The sequence below is a fragment of the Schistocerca cancellata genome, chromosome 5 (genome assembly GCF_023864275.1).
Source record: "Schistocerca cancellata isolate TAMUIC-IGC-003103 chromosome 5, iqSchCanc2.1, whole genome shotgun sequence".
NCBI classification, from domain to species: domain Eukaryota; kingdom Metazoa; phylum Arthropoda; class Insecta; order Orthoptera; family Acrididae; genus Schistocerca; species Schistocerca cancellata.
The window spans coordinates 338193971-338212157 of record NC_064630.1 but is presented as its reverse complement, the minus strand read 5'-3'; the positions used below and the strand labels follow the sequence as shown (position 1 = coordinate 338212157).

Sequence of the window (18187 nt, the reverse complement as noted above, 5' to 3'; positions counted from 1 at the left end):
GTCAGTATTGCCTCACGTGTTCCAATATTTCTACGGAATCCAAACTGATCTTCCCCGACGTCGGCTTCTACTAGTTTTTCCATTCGTCTGTAAAGAATTCGCGTTAGTATATCGCAGCTGTGACTTATTAAACTGATAGTTCGGTAATTTTCACATCTGTCAACACCTGATTTCTTTGGGATTGGAATTATTATATTCTTCTTGAAGTCTGAGGGTATTTCGCCTGTCTCATACATCTTGCTCACCAGACGGTAGAGTTTTGTCAGGACTGGCTCTCCCAAGGCCATCAGTAGTTCTAATGGAATCTTGTCTACTCCCAGGGCCTTGTTTCGACTCAGGTCTTTCAGTGCTCTGTCAAACTCTTCACGCAGTATCGTATCTCCCATTTCATCTTCATCTACATCCTCTTCCATTTCCTTAATATTTTCCTCAAGTACATCGCCCTTGTATAGACCCTCTATATACTCCTTCCATCTTTCTGCTTTCCCTGTTTTGCTTAGAACTGGGTTTCCATCTGAGCTCTTGATATTCATACAAGTGTCTCTCTTTTCTCCAAAGGTTTCTTTAATTTTCCTGTAGGCAGTACCTATCTTACCCCTAGTGAGATAAGCCTCTACATCCTTACATTTGTCCTCTAGCCATCCCTGCTCAGCCATTTTGCACTTCCTGTCGATCTCATTTTTGAGACGTTTGTGTTCCTTTTTGCCTGCTTCATTTACTGCATTTTTATATTTTCTCTTGTCATCAAATAAATTCAATATTTCTTCTGTTACCCAAGGGTGTCTACTAGCCTTCGTCTTTATACCTATTTGATCCTCTGCTGCCTTCACTATTTCATACCTCAAAGCTACCCATTCTTCTTCTACTGTATTTCTTCCCCCCATTCCTGTCAATTGTTCCCTTATGCTCTCCCTGAAACTCTGTACAACTTCTGGTTCTTTCAGTTTATCCAGGTCCCATCTCCTTAAATTTTATTACCCAAAAAGTAATTATGTTACTTCGAAAAATACGTTTTCACATTCCTTGTCATGTTTTCCATGCCTTGGTTGATCATATTTCAACGTAGACGTCGTTGTTGTGCTATTTGTCTGTTTAATTTAAAAATTGCATCCTATAACTTCTCTATTTTTATGAAAGACGATTGATTTTGACAATGAATCTGACCATCCTCAAGCCACAAAAAGTTATTCAGCTATGCACTGCACAATAGCAATACCCAATGAAACTCTTAAAATGTTCAATCCCTAATACAGATGTCCATTTGTAACAGTCATGTCTTTTAAACACCAGTTTCATAATTCACTGCAGGCATTTCTGGTTGGAAAAATGTAGCACCCACTAATCGTGAAAGGTTGCCAAATACAGTTGCTATTATGAGTAGAAGTACAACATGCACCACCATGATTCCCAGTATTCAATGAAGATCCTAGTGTCATTTTTGAACAAAAGTTGTAAAGAAAAAAATTAAATAAAACTCAAAAGTTAAGAATCTATTAATAATCCGCATTCTTATTTCTGAAAGTTTACAGTAGTTGCATTTCACATATCGTTGAGAACACATCTTACGTGATGTTTTCTGTGCCTATCTCATCTTTAACTATGCGTAACTCGTCCTGAGACGTCACCTATGAATAAGGTGAAATTAAGCGTTAAAGATGTTGGACTGTATGTGTCATATACTGCTGCGACTCTCATCCTTTACTCACTGAGCCTGGACAGTTTGAAGGCGTCTGCAGTGTTGATGACGTCGACAAAAGCCTGCAGCTCGAAACGCTTGCCATCCTTCTGGTTGTGGTTCAGCATGGCGAACTTGAAGGCCGCCTGGACCTCGTCCGTGCCCTGCTCGAAAATGGCTCCTGAAACACAGAAGAAAAGATATCGCGATAAGGCTACACCTGGAAGGACGTAGTTGCTTCGCCGAGCGCTAGGAACCGCATTCAGTCCTTCACAAAAGAAACAAATAATCAACACTCACGCAAAAACGAACTTGCATGAAAAAACGGAAGAAGCTTTTCCGTTGTCTGTCTTCGCCACGGGAACTTCATTAAATAATTGTTTACAAGTGTAATACTGACAACTAGTATCATCCACGTTTTTTTAGTCAACCGATGACGATAATTCTAGGTCAGTCGCAGTGACACAACAAGGAGGAGTTCACCCTTCTGTCCCGGATCCTTTTTGTATTATAGAAGCTTGTGTTACCATGCAGACCCCGGTTAGAAACGATGAAACCAACAATATGAGCGAACGCATTTTCACCCGGAGCTCTATTGACGCCTTTGCATTTTCTACAGTATTACGATGTTAATTTTCATCCAGAAGATAGGGACCCACAATGTCATTGTGAGCTCAACGCTGTAGGAACATGTGAGGTGAACCATAAAAAAAAAGTTGCTTTGATCTTCTCATTGCCCGACAACAGCAGCGTGCTTAACATATAAGCAGTGCAGAGACTAGTTTCCTGACCTAAGGACATATAGGAGCTGTTACGTTGTGTTCGACTTCTGTATCAATATTGGTTCTCAAATGAGGCGGTATTCCCCATAAACGGCAAAAGAGGACACTCAAAACAGGTAAAAAATGTAACTTTAGCTATCTAATTGTATCAAATACGGGTGATCTTCCTTGCCTCCTGTTGTTATAGTTAGAAAGTTGGTTGTCTGTCGCCTCTGCTCGAGAGCGCAGTGTGCTCTTGACTGGCGTTACGATATGACATTGCTGTAAGTATGTTGGTTCTTATTACATCGGCATACTGTGAGATTGTTAGCCAAATTGTCATGAAACAACATACAGCAAAGTTATAAAACAAGGGAAAATCGACACAACACTCTACAGTCAATCAACAAATTTAATATCGTACAAGATGAGCGATTTCAATGGTCGTTACCTTCACTGAATCGTAAGTAGCTAACCACTGACTTTGATCACTGTGCACAACGATAAAAACATCCCAGTCAGACCTACAAACCCAGGCATACAACAGGTTCTGTTTATTAACACCAAATGACGTTAACGCTGTGGGAGGTACCGAATTGTGTGGAAGACTACATGGAGAAAACGCAACAAGGTATCCTGTTCTGGGAAGCTTCCAAATCGAAAATTAATGAGACAAAACCACAAATTAAAAGTCAAATCAGCAACTCAAGTTGGGTACCAGAACAAGCAAGTAGCTACTGCAAGTTGTGACCCTTATACTTTCCAAAAATCAGCGAAGAGTTTGCCAATCAGTCCAGACAGAAGCCAGGAGACGAATAGCCATGACACTTAGTTCTCTCTCCTCAAGTCTCTAATTTCCAGAAAACTTCAGATGTAAGTGGCGAATCAATGCTGTTGCCAATGTGTTAGACGAGAATATCGCTTACACACGAATACAACACAAACTTACCACTTTTGGCGTACGCCCATTTACAACCACTAGGTTGGCACCGCCCTGGAGCAGTGTCTCTTTAGTTGGTCAGCTTCTCTGTGCCACGCAAGGTGGTGAGGGTGACACGTTTTATTGGATACTACAAAATTTTTGGAGTAAAAGCAACCGACTCTCTCGCACAGACCTGGCTACGCCGCGGCATCTCATCCTTTGATGTTCTTACAGAAAAGGCAAAAACGTCATGCTCATTTATTCTCTAAGGTCGATGGCGGACACGGCGTCCTCTGCCCTCAGCGAGAACTGGCACCAACTCCACCCACAAAAGCTCGGAGTGGTCAACAGCGCGACGTCTGTGAAAACTGCCCATCTCCCTGGGGTGGCTCTCCTCTTCTAATGAGATTTACTCACTGCCTTCTGCCAACAAACAGGAACCTGAGACCACACCGGGCTCGCACACTCACAGCGAGAAAAACACAATGCTTTCCTCCATAGCAAATATGCCCAGTACTCACAATAAAATAACCACAAAAAAGCGGCAGAAAAATTAAAACAAAATCTCTTAGCTGTGCGTTAAAGTAATGTCAGAAGTTAGTAAGAAAACTTTTATGACGGAAGATATATTTAGTAACACTTTTCTGCCAGTGGGATATCTTCATTTGCCCGTGCACGTCATATATACTCTGACTGGAAACTGTGGACTAGCTTACACACGATTACAGTTGGAGAACGAAATTTTCTTCCTGACCATCTAAGTAGTGCAATAGCGTGAACCTGTAGTGAAAAGCACTGAAATGTCATATTAATGATTAGAATCTCACATGACATGAATACAAATACAAAGAACAGTATGTAACTGTGGGACATCGTAGACCGACTAATCGCAAAGTTCAGAATCAGAATAGCCATTCAGTTTAATGAATTTAGGCATTCTGTGAACTGTAGAACATCTTGACAGAATAAATGTAGTGTGGACCATCCCAAAAGAATTAACTAATTTTTTCGTTTATCTTTGGTCGATAGTGCGATCTGCTGCTCCTTCTCCAACTATATCGCCCACTACACGTTCATGAAACAAATGAAAAAGCCCACACTTCAGAACGAGGTTAGGGAGCAATGCATATAACTCGCGTTGCTTTCTTGGTGTGATTTTAATGGAAATGATTTGGTTCAAATGGCTCTGAGCACTATGGGACTTAACTTCTGAGGTCATCAGTTCCCTAGAACTCAGAACTAATTAACTAACCTAAGGACAGCACACACATCCATGCCCGAGGCAGGATTCGAACCTGCAACCGTAACGGTCGCGCGGTTCCAGACTGTAGCGCCTAGAACCGCTCGGCCACTCCAGCCGGCAGGAAATTATTTGTACTTTTCTCCTGCTGATCTGTTGTGTCACACTGTACATTACAATACAAATGTTAAGTGTTGTCCTAGGTCCAACAGTGTAGGTACTGAGATATAACTGACATGTTACAAGTGCTACTTAATGAAAGACCTGATACGAGATTCACATAAGAGTAGGCGATACAATTCTCAATTGAATTATTTGATAGCTATGCTTACTAGTGTATTTAAAACGTTGCATTTTTATTATGTTGGTCTACATTCACTATTACGCTCCTTCCTGTCACAAAGATTAATCGTTGTTTAACATCTCATAAAGTAATTTAATGACTTGCAGACAGCAGAGTTAACCATCGCATTTCATACGAAAAATTACGATATTATACGTACCGGAATTTCCTATGTGCATATTTCAGGTCAGTTAGTAGTTTCAAGACTAGGAAAAAAGATATTCGTGTTCGTATCACAATTTTTGAAAAAATATGGCAAATTTACACTACAGAAATCTCCATAAAATAAAACAAAACAACGCTAGCGATTATTCAAAATGTAAACATTTCGAACCTTTTGAAAACATCTTACTGTTTTAATTAATAATACTCCAGCAACGAAATGTTTGTAAAGGAAGAAAACTGAAATTCATAAATATTTTAGCTACGATTTGCGTATTTCAAAGGCAGATACTCGAAAACTAAATTTCACGAATTATTGTATGCAATAGATCAATATCCAACAAAACAAGTTATTTCACATGTTTCCTCTGTTTATGTGGAACTTGTTGAAGCGCTTATAACTTCATGAATATTTAATTTTTTATTATAAATATGTAAATTTATTAATAGCAATAACGAATGTAATACGCTTGATTGTTATTCGTTTATTGGGTTACGTAAGAGCCAGTGGCAGATCATTTTGTGCATCAGATGTATGGCAGTGCGAAGCAGCTATGCGATAAAATTCCATTTTCCACGTTGACTGCGTTTATTATGATAACAGCAATTTATTTTACACGCTCAACTGAATTCGGTGAAATGCCATTTTCAAGTGCTTACTTATGTTCTCGTAATTTTACACAATCAACATGTGGGTGTGTACACAAAGTATGTCGCAGTAGACTCGCAGGAAACAACCTGAATACAATCAAGTTAGAAAATTGACTTTTGTTCCACCCCATATGAAAAAATACACTTATGATGTAAATTTGTATCAGTATGAATCAGATTTTGTAGCAGGTTAGAAGCAGTACCTGTTATGTTTTTGGGAAAAATATTTTTTGTTTTTGCTTTTGCAGGAATCACTCTTCTGACTGGTTTGATGCAGCCCGCCACGATATCTGCCCTGTACCATCCTTTTGATTTCAGATTAGCACATGCACGTTTGATGTATTTCAATCTTTGTCTTGTCATATATATATTATTTTTTTTACCTTGTACAACTCCTTCTACGATAATGGAAGTTAATTACTGATGTGTTAACAGAGGCTCTATCATCGTCTCTTTTCTTCTTGTCATTTTCCTCCATATGTTCCTTTTCTCAATGATTCTGCAGGGTATCCCCTTATTTCATATTTTATCAGTCCACCTAATTTGCAACATTCTTCTAGTCTGCCACATCTCAAACACTTCGATTCTTTTCTTTTCTGGATTTCACACAGTCCATGATTCACTTCCATGCAATATTGTGCTGACATTCTCAGAAATTTTGTCCTCAAATTAAAATTGGTGTATCATACTAGTAGTGTTCTTTTGTCCAGAATTTTTCCTCTTCGCCTCTGCTAATCTGTTTTTTATGCCCTCGTGGCTTCACCCCTCATATATATTTGCTCCCGTGGAAGCATAAGTCCTTCACTTAATCTACTTCGTTGTCCCCAATTTGGATGCTAAGTTTCTCAATAATCTCATTTCTTCAACTCGTCAATACTTTCGTCTTTTTTCTGCTTACTCTCAACCACTGTTCTGTGCTCAGTAGACTTCGTCCCAGTCAACAGGTCCTGTAATTCCTTTCCCCTATATTGAGGATAGTAAGTACATCAGCGAATTTTGCCACTGATGTCCTTTCATCCTGAATTTTAATTCCACTCTTGAACCTTTCTTTTACATCCGTCATTGCTTCTTCGACGTTGAAACCGAACAGTTCCCACGAAATCCGAGCACTTCGTTCTGTTTAACATTATTATCGTTGCCTCTTAGTTCTTGTGGAAAGCCGGCCGCGGTGGTCTCGCGGTTCTAGGCGCGCAGTCCGGAACCGCGCGACTGCTACGGTCGCAGGTTCGAATCCTGCCTCGGGCATGGATGTGTGTGATGTCCTTAGGTTAGTTAGGTTTAAGCAGTTCTAAGTTCTAGGGGACTGATGACCACAGTTGTTAAGTCCCATAGTGCTCAGAGCCATTTGAACCATTTTTTTTTCTTGTGGAAACAATATATTAATCCTCTTTCCCTACTAATTTTCCTCAGAATTTCGAATAACTTGCACCATTTTATATCGTTAAACGCCTTTGATAGGTCGACAAATCCTACGAACGCCTTCTGATTTTTCTTTTAACATGCCTCTATATCTATCGTAACATGAGAACTGCCTCTCTGGTGCCTTTAACTTCCATAAAATCAAACTGATTTTCATCTTACAGATCTTCAATTTTTTTTCCATTCCCCTGTGTGTTATTATTGTCTGCTAATTATACTGCAGTTTTCGCTCTTATCTGCCCTTGTTACACCAGCATTGTTTTTATGAGATTTATCGGAATGTCTCATGGTATATTTCCAGTTTCATATATTCTTCACATCAACGTTTTTAGAAATTTCGAACGGATGCTTTCGATACTTCTCGCCTTACTCCATCTCAAGTCTTCCAAATCTCTATTAAATTCTGTCTCTTATACTATAGATTCTACGGCTTCCATTTCTTCTTCTGTCATGTAGTCATGATTTTTCTCCCCACTCGTAGAGGGTTTCAGTGTACTTTTGCTACCGAACCACTCTTTTATCGGCATTTAATAAAATTCTTCTCAACGTTTCTTCATTAACTTTTGTTGCAGCGATATAATCGAAGCAGTTTGTGTTTCGCGTGCTCCACCCCCAACTTGGTCTACTGTCGTATTTCTTTCCGTCAATAAGGAATATCTGCCGAGTTTCCACCACCATATTTATGAATTCTTAATCTATTACTAAGGTATTATTTACTCTCCAGTATTCTTTCATGGAAAATCGTTGGATTCTTTAAATTGATTCTGGTAATAGTTGCACAATAATGAGAAAAATTTACATTCCAGATTTCTGATACAATGACGTTACGCACTAAGTCTAGAGAGATGTAAATCCGGTCTACTCTGCTCGCTGAATGACCAGTAGCGTAGCTGTACATTAATGAGTCTGCGTTTGTTGCCTCCCACTTAAAATTTGACTCTTGGTCTATTTTTGTGTTAATAATAGAGTTAAAATCGCTACCTAATACGGTAGTGAAACAGACATAATTTCCTGTATGAAAAAGTCAGTATTCATCTCTCTATGATTGCTTCCAGACGGACCATACACATTTACAAGTGTTGTATCCTCTGTTTTTGCAGACATTCCTCAACGCTTATGATTGTCCCACTTGCTGCTATTTGACTACTATTTTTTGTTTATATCACCGTATCTGCACTTTCAGGGCTATTGAGAACTACTTTGTATCCTGCAGTTTCATTTAGACTGTTAATTTGGACTGCCTGCACTAATTATGTACAAGTTTTGGCAGCATATAAGAATCGTCGTGGACACGTCCGTATTAGCTTAGTTGATATTCTGTTAATATTTAAAGAAAGGGTTTTATAATTTTGGTTTGAGATTAGGCTTCACCTCTCTTTTCCTCTATTTCCTTCTGACTCTACATGACCCTACAGTCTCCAGCTTCTGTACTATTTTTTTCCTGCTTGTCCTCGTGGGAGATCACTTCCGAATCAGTCGCTGTTGTAGCATCAATCTGGGTTCCCCGTAGATCACTATTGGAAGTTGTTGAGGGCTCTTTTTTTACATCGTTTTCTCCCTCTTCGTTACTATCTGCAAAAATTTTCCTCTTAGGCTTTTCAGTCGAACCTTGACTTGGGTTTCGTGATCCAGCAGACTGAGTTGCGTCCGTCTGCTGTTGTCCTATTGCTTCAGATGGTGAATCCACAGATGTACCATTGATGGAGCTGCAACACTTGGTTCCGGAGTTCCGATCGCCACGTCACCCTGAATGACCTCCATCGTGCACATTTATGACTTGTCTGTTGTAAACTGCGCGATTGCGGTTGCAATGTCTCTGTGATATTCGGATTGCTTGGATTTTGTTGCCTTTACATTGCTTGTATCAGCTGTGCCATCATCTATAGTTATACCTCGTGCATATAATTAAAGTGCAGCTTCTCACGATCATCCAGTGTGTGCTGTAATTATGGAATGACAGCGAAACTTGCTAAATTTGCTAATGCGTTAATGCAGAACCGAGTTATACTGGGAAAAATTAGTTCCAATTTTGACGACCAGGTGCAAACCTCGCGTTCTACACTGTTTGTATGACGTTGTGACATCCGCACTGTCATTTGACAAGCCATTACGGTTAACAATAAAATCATTATTATGCCTTTACCACTTGTTTGGCCTTATCTGCCCATGTCCAGTTCTTAATACATTCCATCTGGAAACATTTTATACGTCTTTTTTGCATTCCCAGCGCCAGATTTGCACCTGGTGGCCAAAATTGGAACTATTTTTTCCAGCGCAAATCCGTTCCGCGTTGAACACATCAGCATACCTACTAAGCTTCGCTGCCTAACGATTGTTAGAACCCACACTGGACCTCTGTTGCACTTTAATTATATCCTCCCAATACTACCATGAATAGTCTAGAATTGAGTGTCAGGTAAAGGATCAATATTACTCGTTCCTAAATCGCTCCCAATCTCCTGATTTGCACATAAAGGCGGAATAGCGCGTTCGTTTCAAACATTTCGAATTTCAGTACTGTGTTCAGACTTACTGTCCACAGCCTCAGCAACAGAATTCATTTCAGCAGATGTGGCACTATTCGTGCTACGAACACAGGAAAGAAAGATACATGTCTGGGACAGTCCCGTTTAACACGATCTGTTTTATTACGTATGAAACATCCTGGAGGTTGCCCCATATATGTAATGCATACTTGATAGCTCTCAATACGGAATAGGCCAAAACCTTGTTCCGAATTGCACGAAATTTTCATAAGTCAGCAATTTTAGTTTTATTGCTTCGTTTGAACTTTCATGCAGATGTTAAAGACATGCACATTCCTCAAGTGGCCTTAGGCTGAACCAATGGTAAACTTATAGACAGATCCTGTTGATAATGTTATCAGCACACTCACGAATTACTCGTTCGTCTGCTAAGTTACAGCAAAGTTTGAAATAGTAGATTGACTCGTAAATACTAGGCTACACACTGTTTACCTGATCTGTTGCTAGTTTCATGTGGGTATTGTATTGCATGGAACTGGGGACCTAGAAACGACGGAGAGGCTTCGCTCCCGACGTAGCCCTCACTGGTTCACAACACCACAACAGGCTACAGCAGTCCACTCACCCCACACTGAACCCAGGGTTATTGTGTGGTTCGGTTCGGCCCCCAGTGGACCCCCCCCCCCTCCCCGGGAACGTCTCACACCAGGCGAGTAACCGCAGATGTATCCATGGTAGAGTAATTATGGCATACGCGTACGTGGAGACAGTGTTTGCGCAGCAATCGCCGACATAGTGTAACTGAGGCGGAATGAGGGGAGCCAGCCCGCATTCGCCGAGGCAGACGGAAAACCGCCTTAAAAACCATCCACAGGCTGGCCGTTACACCGGACCTCGACACTTATCCGCCGGGCGGATTCATGCCGGAGACTGGCACGCCTTCCCAGCATAGGACTGCACGGCTAACCGGTCGGGCTTTCATATGGGTAGTTACCCCACTTCTAAACCTCGGGAGATGATGGCCGCTTGTTGTCCGTGGCAAATGCCACTTTCACAGTATTCTTCACGGTTTCCAGCGTTATTAATACCTTTTCACACGTTTAGGAAAGTGTAAAGACTGTCACTTTTTTGTGTAACGGAGCTGTGTAATGGATGCTAGGCGAGAGAGTGTGAAATGCGCGTAACCAGGTGCAGCGCACACAAGTAGATACCGCGAGACCGACCGCTACGATCGTCGAGGCGGAACTGCAGACTACAGACCTTCGTTCTGAATGTCTGTGTGTGACACGTCAGTCCGCGTTTCGTTCCATAGTTTGCATGAGAAACCGAATCTCTCGCCCACCCAAGACAACGTGCCAACTACAACAGCTAAACATTTAAAATGGTTCAAATGGCTCTGAGCACTATGGGACTCAACATCTTAGGTCATAAGTCCCCTAGAACTTAGAACTACTTAAACCTAACTAACGTAAGGACACCACACACACCCATGCCCGAGGCAGGATTCGAACCTGCGACCGTAGCAGTCCCGCGGTTCCGGACTGCAGCGCCAGAACCGCACGGCCACCGCGGCCGGCAGCTAAACATTTAATTAAATGTACAGACTCCTCCTGTCGTATCCTTAAGCGCTAAAATTATTTTTTAATCAATTGTACATTACTGCACCTCGTAATATTTACGAATGCAATTGAAGCCAATTCACAGTCCCCATCAGTATAGTACTGTCAGTGTAGGGTGTAAAGCAGGGCCATTTGTACTTACTTTTTATGTGACGTACCATTGGAGACGTTATAATTAACTAGGGGTTAAACTGTAAACTGTTACTTCCTGTGAATGAAATACGGAGTAGTAAAATTTATGATGGTTTAGGAACAATGTGACATCCACCCCTTTAGTGTCCTAGCGTTAATAGTACTGTTACAGCTGTAAGTTTAGCTGTAAATGGGAGGGTGTGTTACAGAATGGAATGGACGGAGGCTGGAAGTTGTAATTCGTTGCGGGCACAGCGCCAGATCCTATCGGAAAGCGATGAGGAGTTCGCCGAACTTCACGTTCCCGTCCAGGGGTCGGATCACTATCAACAGTTGCAGTCCCTCAGTTCGTAGACCACTGCGAAGCGCTCTGGAATTCAGCCAACGACGGTGGTGCAAACTCTGATGACAGTAGGCCGCCATCTCACAACTCTTTTCAGGTCGTCTTTCTCCACGAGCGGAAACAAATATTCTCCGTTCGAATAGTGTAATTGACGCCAGTGACGGAAAAATGTAATGCAGATTATCACACATAACCAGATTACTTCTTATTTCTTCCCCAGTAACTCTATGTCAACTGGCTAATCGTCTCCAACGACCTTAACGTAAACAAGATTTCCGTGTTGTAGTACACTGAAATTGATTTAACTGGTTTACAGTATTGGTTACAACTGAAACTGTTTACTTTGATTGGCCAGATAAAGTATATTTTGAGTATTGAGTTCTGACACCGTCGGTAGCAATGTCTATGATTACGCACAGTGCAAGTGTCAACCAGAAATGTAAGCTATTTTACTGTGCGTTCAGAAAGTATTATTAAGGTTGTCCACCTTATTGCGATATGTTCGTTAATTTGAAATCTATTGTCTTCAAGTTACCACTATTCTTTACATTATGCTTATGTCTATGGTACACTCTAAAAAGAGGAAAACGATCCACCCCGAGGGAACTATCCGAATGGGATGGAAATCGGTAGATGTGACGTACATGTACACGCAAACAACTGATAACATTTTCAGAAAAACTTGAGGAATCATTCAAGGAGGAAATTAGTGTTAAATGTGCCGTCGACAACGAGGTCATTAGAGATGGAGAATAAGGCCGGATTAGGGAAGGATGGGGAAGCAAATCTACCGCGCCCTTTCATAGGAACCATCCCGGCATTTACCTGAAGCGATTTAGGGAAATCACGGAAAACCTAAAAATCACGCCGGTTAAAGCGGGTTTGAACAGTATCGGTAGTCCTCCGGAATACGGGTCCAGTGTGCTAACCACTGCGCCACCTCGCTCGGTAATGATTTATTCAAGAGAAAGAGCTTCACAAATTGAGCAAGTAAATAACGCCTTTACGCAAACGATTATTTGGCTTGGCATTGATTTTTAGATTTCTTGAATGTTCTGCTGTAGGACATCGTGCCAAGTTCTATACAACTGGCGCTTTAGCTCGTCAAAATCCCAAGCTGTTTGGAGAGCCCTGCTCATAATACTCCAGGTGTTGCTAATTCGAGAACTACGGGTGACCTTGCTGGCCAAGATAGGTTGTTTTGGTTGGCTAGCGGATTTGGGGGAGGGGACCAAACAGCGAGATCATCGGTCCCACCGGATTAGGGAAGGATGGAGAGGGAAGTCGGTCGTGCCCTTCCAGAACAACCATGTCGGCATTTGTCTAAAGCAATTTAGGGAAATCACGGAAAACCTAAATCGGGATAGCCGGACGCGGGTTTGAACCACCGTCGCGAGTTCAATGTGCTGACCTTGGCGGCACCTCGCCCGGTAAGGTAGGGTTTGGCAAGAACAAAGACAAGCAGTAGAAACTCTCGCTGCGTGCAGGTGGACATTATTTTGCAGAAATGTGAGCCCAGGATGGCTTGCCATAAAGAACAACAAAACGGGGCGTAGAATATCGTCGACGTATGTGCTACAAGGGTGCCAACCAAAGCGGTCCTGCTATGAAAGGAAATGGCACACAGACTACAACTCCCAGTTGTCGGGTCGTATGGCGGGTGACAGTCAGGTCGATATCCCACCATTGTTGGATAGTGTTACTATCGATTATTTGCTAGCATATGCACTATTGACACTATCGTTAGTCGGGTTTAACTATCGATAGTCCTATCGTTTATGATGTGATTCGTTTTGAATTGGCGCCTGAAAAGTTGTTGGTTCCTGTTAGCTCCAAGGCTTTGGGAGTGGAGAGGGAAAGTAGACTGTGTAGAGGTATTTAATCAACAACAAATATGGTGGCGCCTTAGCCGGTCTACGTTGCTTATAAACTATGTTGTTAATAGATCGGTCGCTGTGGGGAGGGGTTCTGAAAGAAGGAATTTTCTTCTTTGTGTTTCAGTAATGACAACTCACAGTCGTGCGCATCTCGTACCAATCAGATGCTTATGGTAAAAACTGCACACGTAAATATCATGGATTCGTGAATGTGCATTATACTGATTTTCATATTCAAATGTGTGAATTTACTTACTTGTGTCAAGGAATACAAATGTAAATAAGGCTGTTTCAATACAACGCCGTTAGTAGAGGAAAAAATGACATTTGAAAGATTTGTTAAGTGTTTCTGATTGTACTATATAATGCATTTTAAAAAGAGCACAATTATTGTCGTTATTAATTAAACACACTTGCTACTGTCCTCTTCCGATTCTGAGTTTCACTGTACGAACAAATGTACATGTTAATGTGTAAAGTGATTCGAACACACAAAACACTGACGCAATCGCAATGCACCTGCGTCACTTCTCCTTTCGCAGAAGCACAAATGTCATTCATATGTTGGTTGCCCATGTTCTGGTCGATTAGCGGAACTTGTTCGTACAAGGACAAACCAGCTCCCGCAAAACTGAATATAGTAAAAGCACAACCCGTCGAGTGTTAAGTTTTTTAAAGTTATATGGTGGCTGGACATAATCATTAAAATATACAGCTGTATTTACATTCTATCTGCTTTCGCAGCACTGCAGCGCATATTCATAAGTAATTCGGGCGAAATGTGAAAGTTTCAGTGGATGTGAGACAAAACTAATCTGTCTCTTGTTGCCAATAGTTGATTGTGAATGTCCAAGAATGTTTTAGCAAAACTCCAAATCCTGTAGATATTTCTTAAGCTCTTGCTCGTTAGTGCTGAAACCCCTTGTTTGAAACTTGTGCAGCGGTTTAATAAACTCATCATTTTTTTTTTCATTTTTTCGAGTTTACATCATTCTGCAACCAGATTAATAATTTTTCGAGCACCACAAGGAAGAATTGTGCCTCTAAAGCTTCTAGCTCTACGGCGTATCGTAGGAGGCGATCTCAATGTGCCAACAATGGCTTCTTCGTCACTCATTTCGTTACATAAACGCCACACAACTAGAGGACTATTCTTCATCTCTCAACTATAGTACCACTACTGTTGAATCGCTGTCGTTGGCAGCAGTGAGGCAAAGAGTACAGTAGCGAAGAAGTGTTACGAATGGTGCTGACGTGAAACGATCGGCACTTGTCGCACGTCACCGATAGTCTTGTTGGCTGAGGAAATTCCGCGCTTCCAAGATTACTTTGTTTACGTAAGAGGTGATTAAATAGAGTTTTTTTATTATTGTCTTGAAAATGTACCACAAAAATCAATCATCTGTGTGGAATTTTTTCAAGAAAATGGGGGATAATAGTCAGTTTGTAAAGTATACCATCTGCATTAAACATTAAAAACATGATCAGGGAGTAAGACTAGCAAGACTAATTTAAGAGACCACTAAAAAGGAAGTGTTGTGAAAAACTAGGAACCACGAATTAATAATAGAACTGAAAGGTGAGGGATCAACTTGTGTGCTCTATCAAGTGCAAGAGGGGTAACCAAAAGATTCGTGGAGGTCTATAAAAAATTATTTTAGCAGACGTCACTTGCACGATCCCAATTCAAAAATAAAATAAGAACTTGATTCTCCTTATGTGCAAATGACTGCTATCGATATGCTGCTGTACAGAACTTCCGACCATCAAGATTTGAAAAAAATTGTTTACGCCTTAGACAGCAGATATTAGTTGCCAGAAAAAACCACACTGAAATGTTTACTGACCTCAAAACTATAGCAAGAGATAAGAAATAAATTTGAGAGAGCCCTTACAACATGTAATTTTTTTAGTGTTACAACGGATATGTGGAAAAGCAACGCAAATGAAAGCGTTCTTCCATTGACTTGCTACTTTGTTACCGACGAAAAATTTGTCGCAATCACATTAAAAGTGATAAAACTCCATGACATCACAACGCGGAATCTATGCACATGTAACTAACATTTTTTAAAATTTTTCTTTCCTTAAATGGTCAATGCCATGCTGAGTTTCGTTACATTCTTGTGATTGGTACATGTCAGTCAAGTCGGCGTAACTTGTGAGGTATTTCTTGGCAGTTTTACCCCTCTGCTCCCCGCCCCCAATCCCCCTCTTATCGATGAAAATCTGTAGCCGTTGTGTCATTTGTGTTCTGTCTACGGACTTTTCCAACCGTAACAAATCATTGAATAATTGCTGTGCAACAGTCTTCATATATTTTCTTATTCATTACTACACATAAACAACACATTTGAACATAGCGGTTTCTCAAAACATTACTACTTCCACGCCCATAGTTTTCACTTGAAAGTTTGTGCGATAGTAGACTAACAAGTGAGAAATCAACGCGAATCCTAACAACGTCCGAACCAAAATTAACACAGCACAGCAAAATCGGGTGGCAGTGGCGTTACAATTACTGTGTTTCTGTCTTCCGAGTTTGTAAACAATTTGCTTTTGTGGCGATTTATGTAGAAGTGCTTCCATTGTGGTAGGGAATCAGGAAAAAAATTAAAACTTTCGGGGCTTATAAAACAGGGCCAATATTAATGCATATATTTGCCAAAAAAGATAAACCATAGCAAGTTGTAAATATAGGCCTTACTAACTCAATCGGAACTTTCCAGTGGTAATGGAAAATTCTCAGTTATTGTGTAAGGGAAACTGTTGTATTGCTACTACAGTGAAGCCGACGAAACGATAACCATCAGACTTTGAGCGGCGCGGGTATAGATTATAGGAATACGTCGGTATGATGGGTGAAGTCGCCTGCACAGCTATCTCTCGCCGCACCTTTTCTTATCCTTAATTAATTCCGTATTGCGCTCTTTATACCGCTCCGTGCGCTTCCCCCGACTAAACGCGAAACACCCAACAAGACTACTACAAGCTACACACTTGGGGTCGACTGCACTACGATCAGAAGTACTGCCGATCTCAGCGATGTAGCAGCTGTAGCACTGCAGTAGTGTGATGGCCCTTTTGTATTGTACTGAGTGTCAACTCAACTGAGGAGAAACATAATGAGTAAAGAATCCACCCTTGATCTCTTCAACGCAGTTTTAATATTGTTATTCCCATGTGCAATTTATACTGTATTTGCTGCAGTTCATCAGCAGGCATGCACACATAAGGTAGCAGCACTGAATGGCAGGCCAGTAACCACTTCCTCTCTCGCATACCTGTTCCTTATTGTGACCTTCCTCTTCTTCTTCTTCCTCTTCCTAAGACGCTGAAGCTCAACGTACCATCGACAAGTAATAAATTGGCCCAATTTTTATGAGAGTAATTTTTCATACACTCCTGGAAATGGAAAAAAAACACATTGACATCGGTGTGTCAGACCCACCATACTTGCTCCGGACACTGCGAGAGGGCTGTACAAGCAATGATCACACGCACGGCACAGCGGACACACCAGGAACCGCGGTGTTGGCCGTCGAATGGCGCTAGCTGCGCAGCATTTGTGCACCGCCGCCGTCAGTGTCAGCCAGTTTGCCGTGGCATACGAAGCTCCATCGCAGTCTTTAACACTGGTAGCATGCCGCGACAGCGTGGACGTGAACCGTATGTGCAGTTGACGGACTTTGAGCGAGGGCGTATAGTGGGCATGCGGGAGGCCGGGTGGACGTACCGCCGAATTGCTCAACACGTGGGGCGTGAGGTCTCCACAGTACATCGACGTTGTCGCCAGTGGTCGGCGGAAGGTGCACGTGCCCGTCGACCTGGGACCGGACCGCAGCGACGCACGGATGCACGCCAAGACCGTAGGATCCTACGCAGTGCCGTAGGGGACCGCACCGCCACTTCCCAGCAAATTAGGGACACTGTTGCTCCTGGGGTATCGGCGAGGACCATTCGCAACCGTCTCCATGAAGCTGGGCTACGGTCCCGCACACCGTTAGGCCGTCTTCCGCTCACGCCCCAACATCGTGCAGCCCGCCTCCAGTGGTGTTGCGACAGGCGTGAATGGAGGGACGAATGGAGACGTGTCGTCTTCAGCGATGAGAGTCGCTTCTGCCTTGGTGCCAATGATGGTCGTATGCGTGTTTGGCGCCGTGCAGGTGAGCGCCACAATCAGGACTGCATACGACCGAGGCACACAGGGCCAACACCCGGCATCATGGTGTGGGGAGCGATCTCCTACACTGGCCGTACACCACTGGTGATCGTCGAGGGGACACTGAATAGTGCACGGTACATCCAAACCGTCATCGAACCCATCGTTCTACCATTCCTAGACCGGCAAGGGAACTTGCTGTTCCAACAGGACAATGCACGTCCGCATGTATCCCGTGCCACCCAACGTGCTCTAGAAGGTGTAAGTCAACTACCCTGGCCAGCAAGATCTCCGGATCTGTCCCCCATTGAGCATGTTTGGGACTGGATGAAGCGTCGTCTCACGCGGTCTGCACGTCCAGCACGAACGCTGGTCCAACTGAGGCGCCAGGTGGA

General features: G+C 42.2%; 1 protein-coding gene across 2 annotated transcripts in view; it reads right to left on the bottom strand.

The window, feature by feature from the left end:
- The window catches only part of LOC126187579 (glutamate receptor 1-like), a 417690-nt gene that overhangs the window by 223582 nt on the left and 175921 nt on the right, over positions 1 to 18187 (bottom strand). For both annotated transcript variants that reach the window (XM_049928746.1, XM_049928747.1), the window contains exon 2: positions 1707 to 1856. In XM_049928746.1, coding sequence (XP_049784703.1) covers positions 1707 to 1856 — 150 coding nt within the window. The remainder of the gene's footprint in view (positions 1 to 1706; positions 1857 to 18187) is intronic.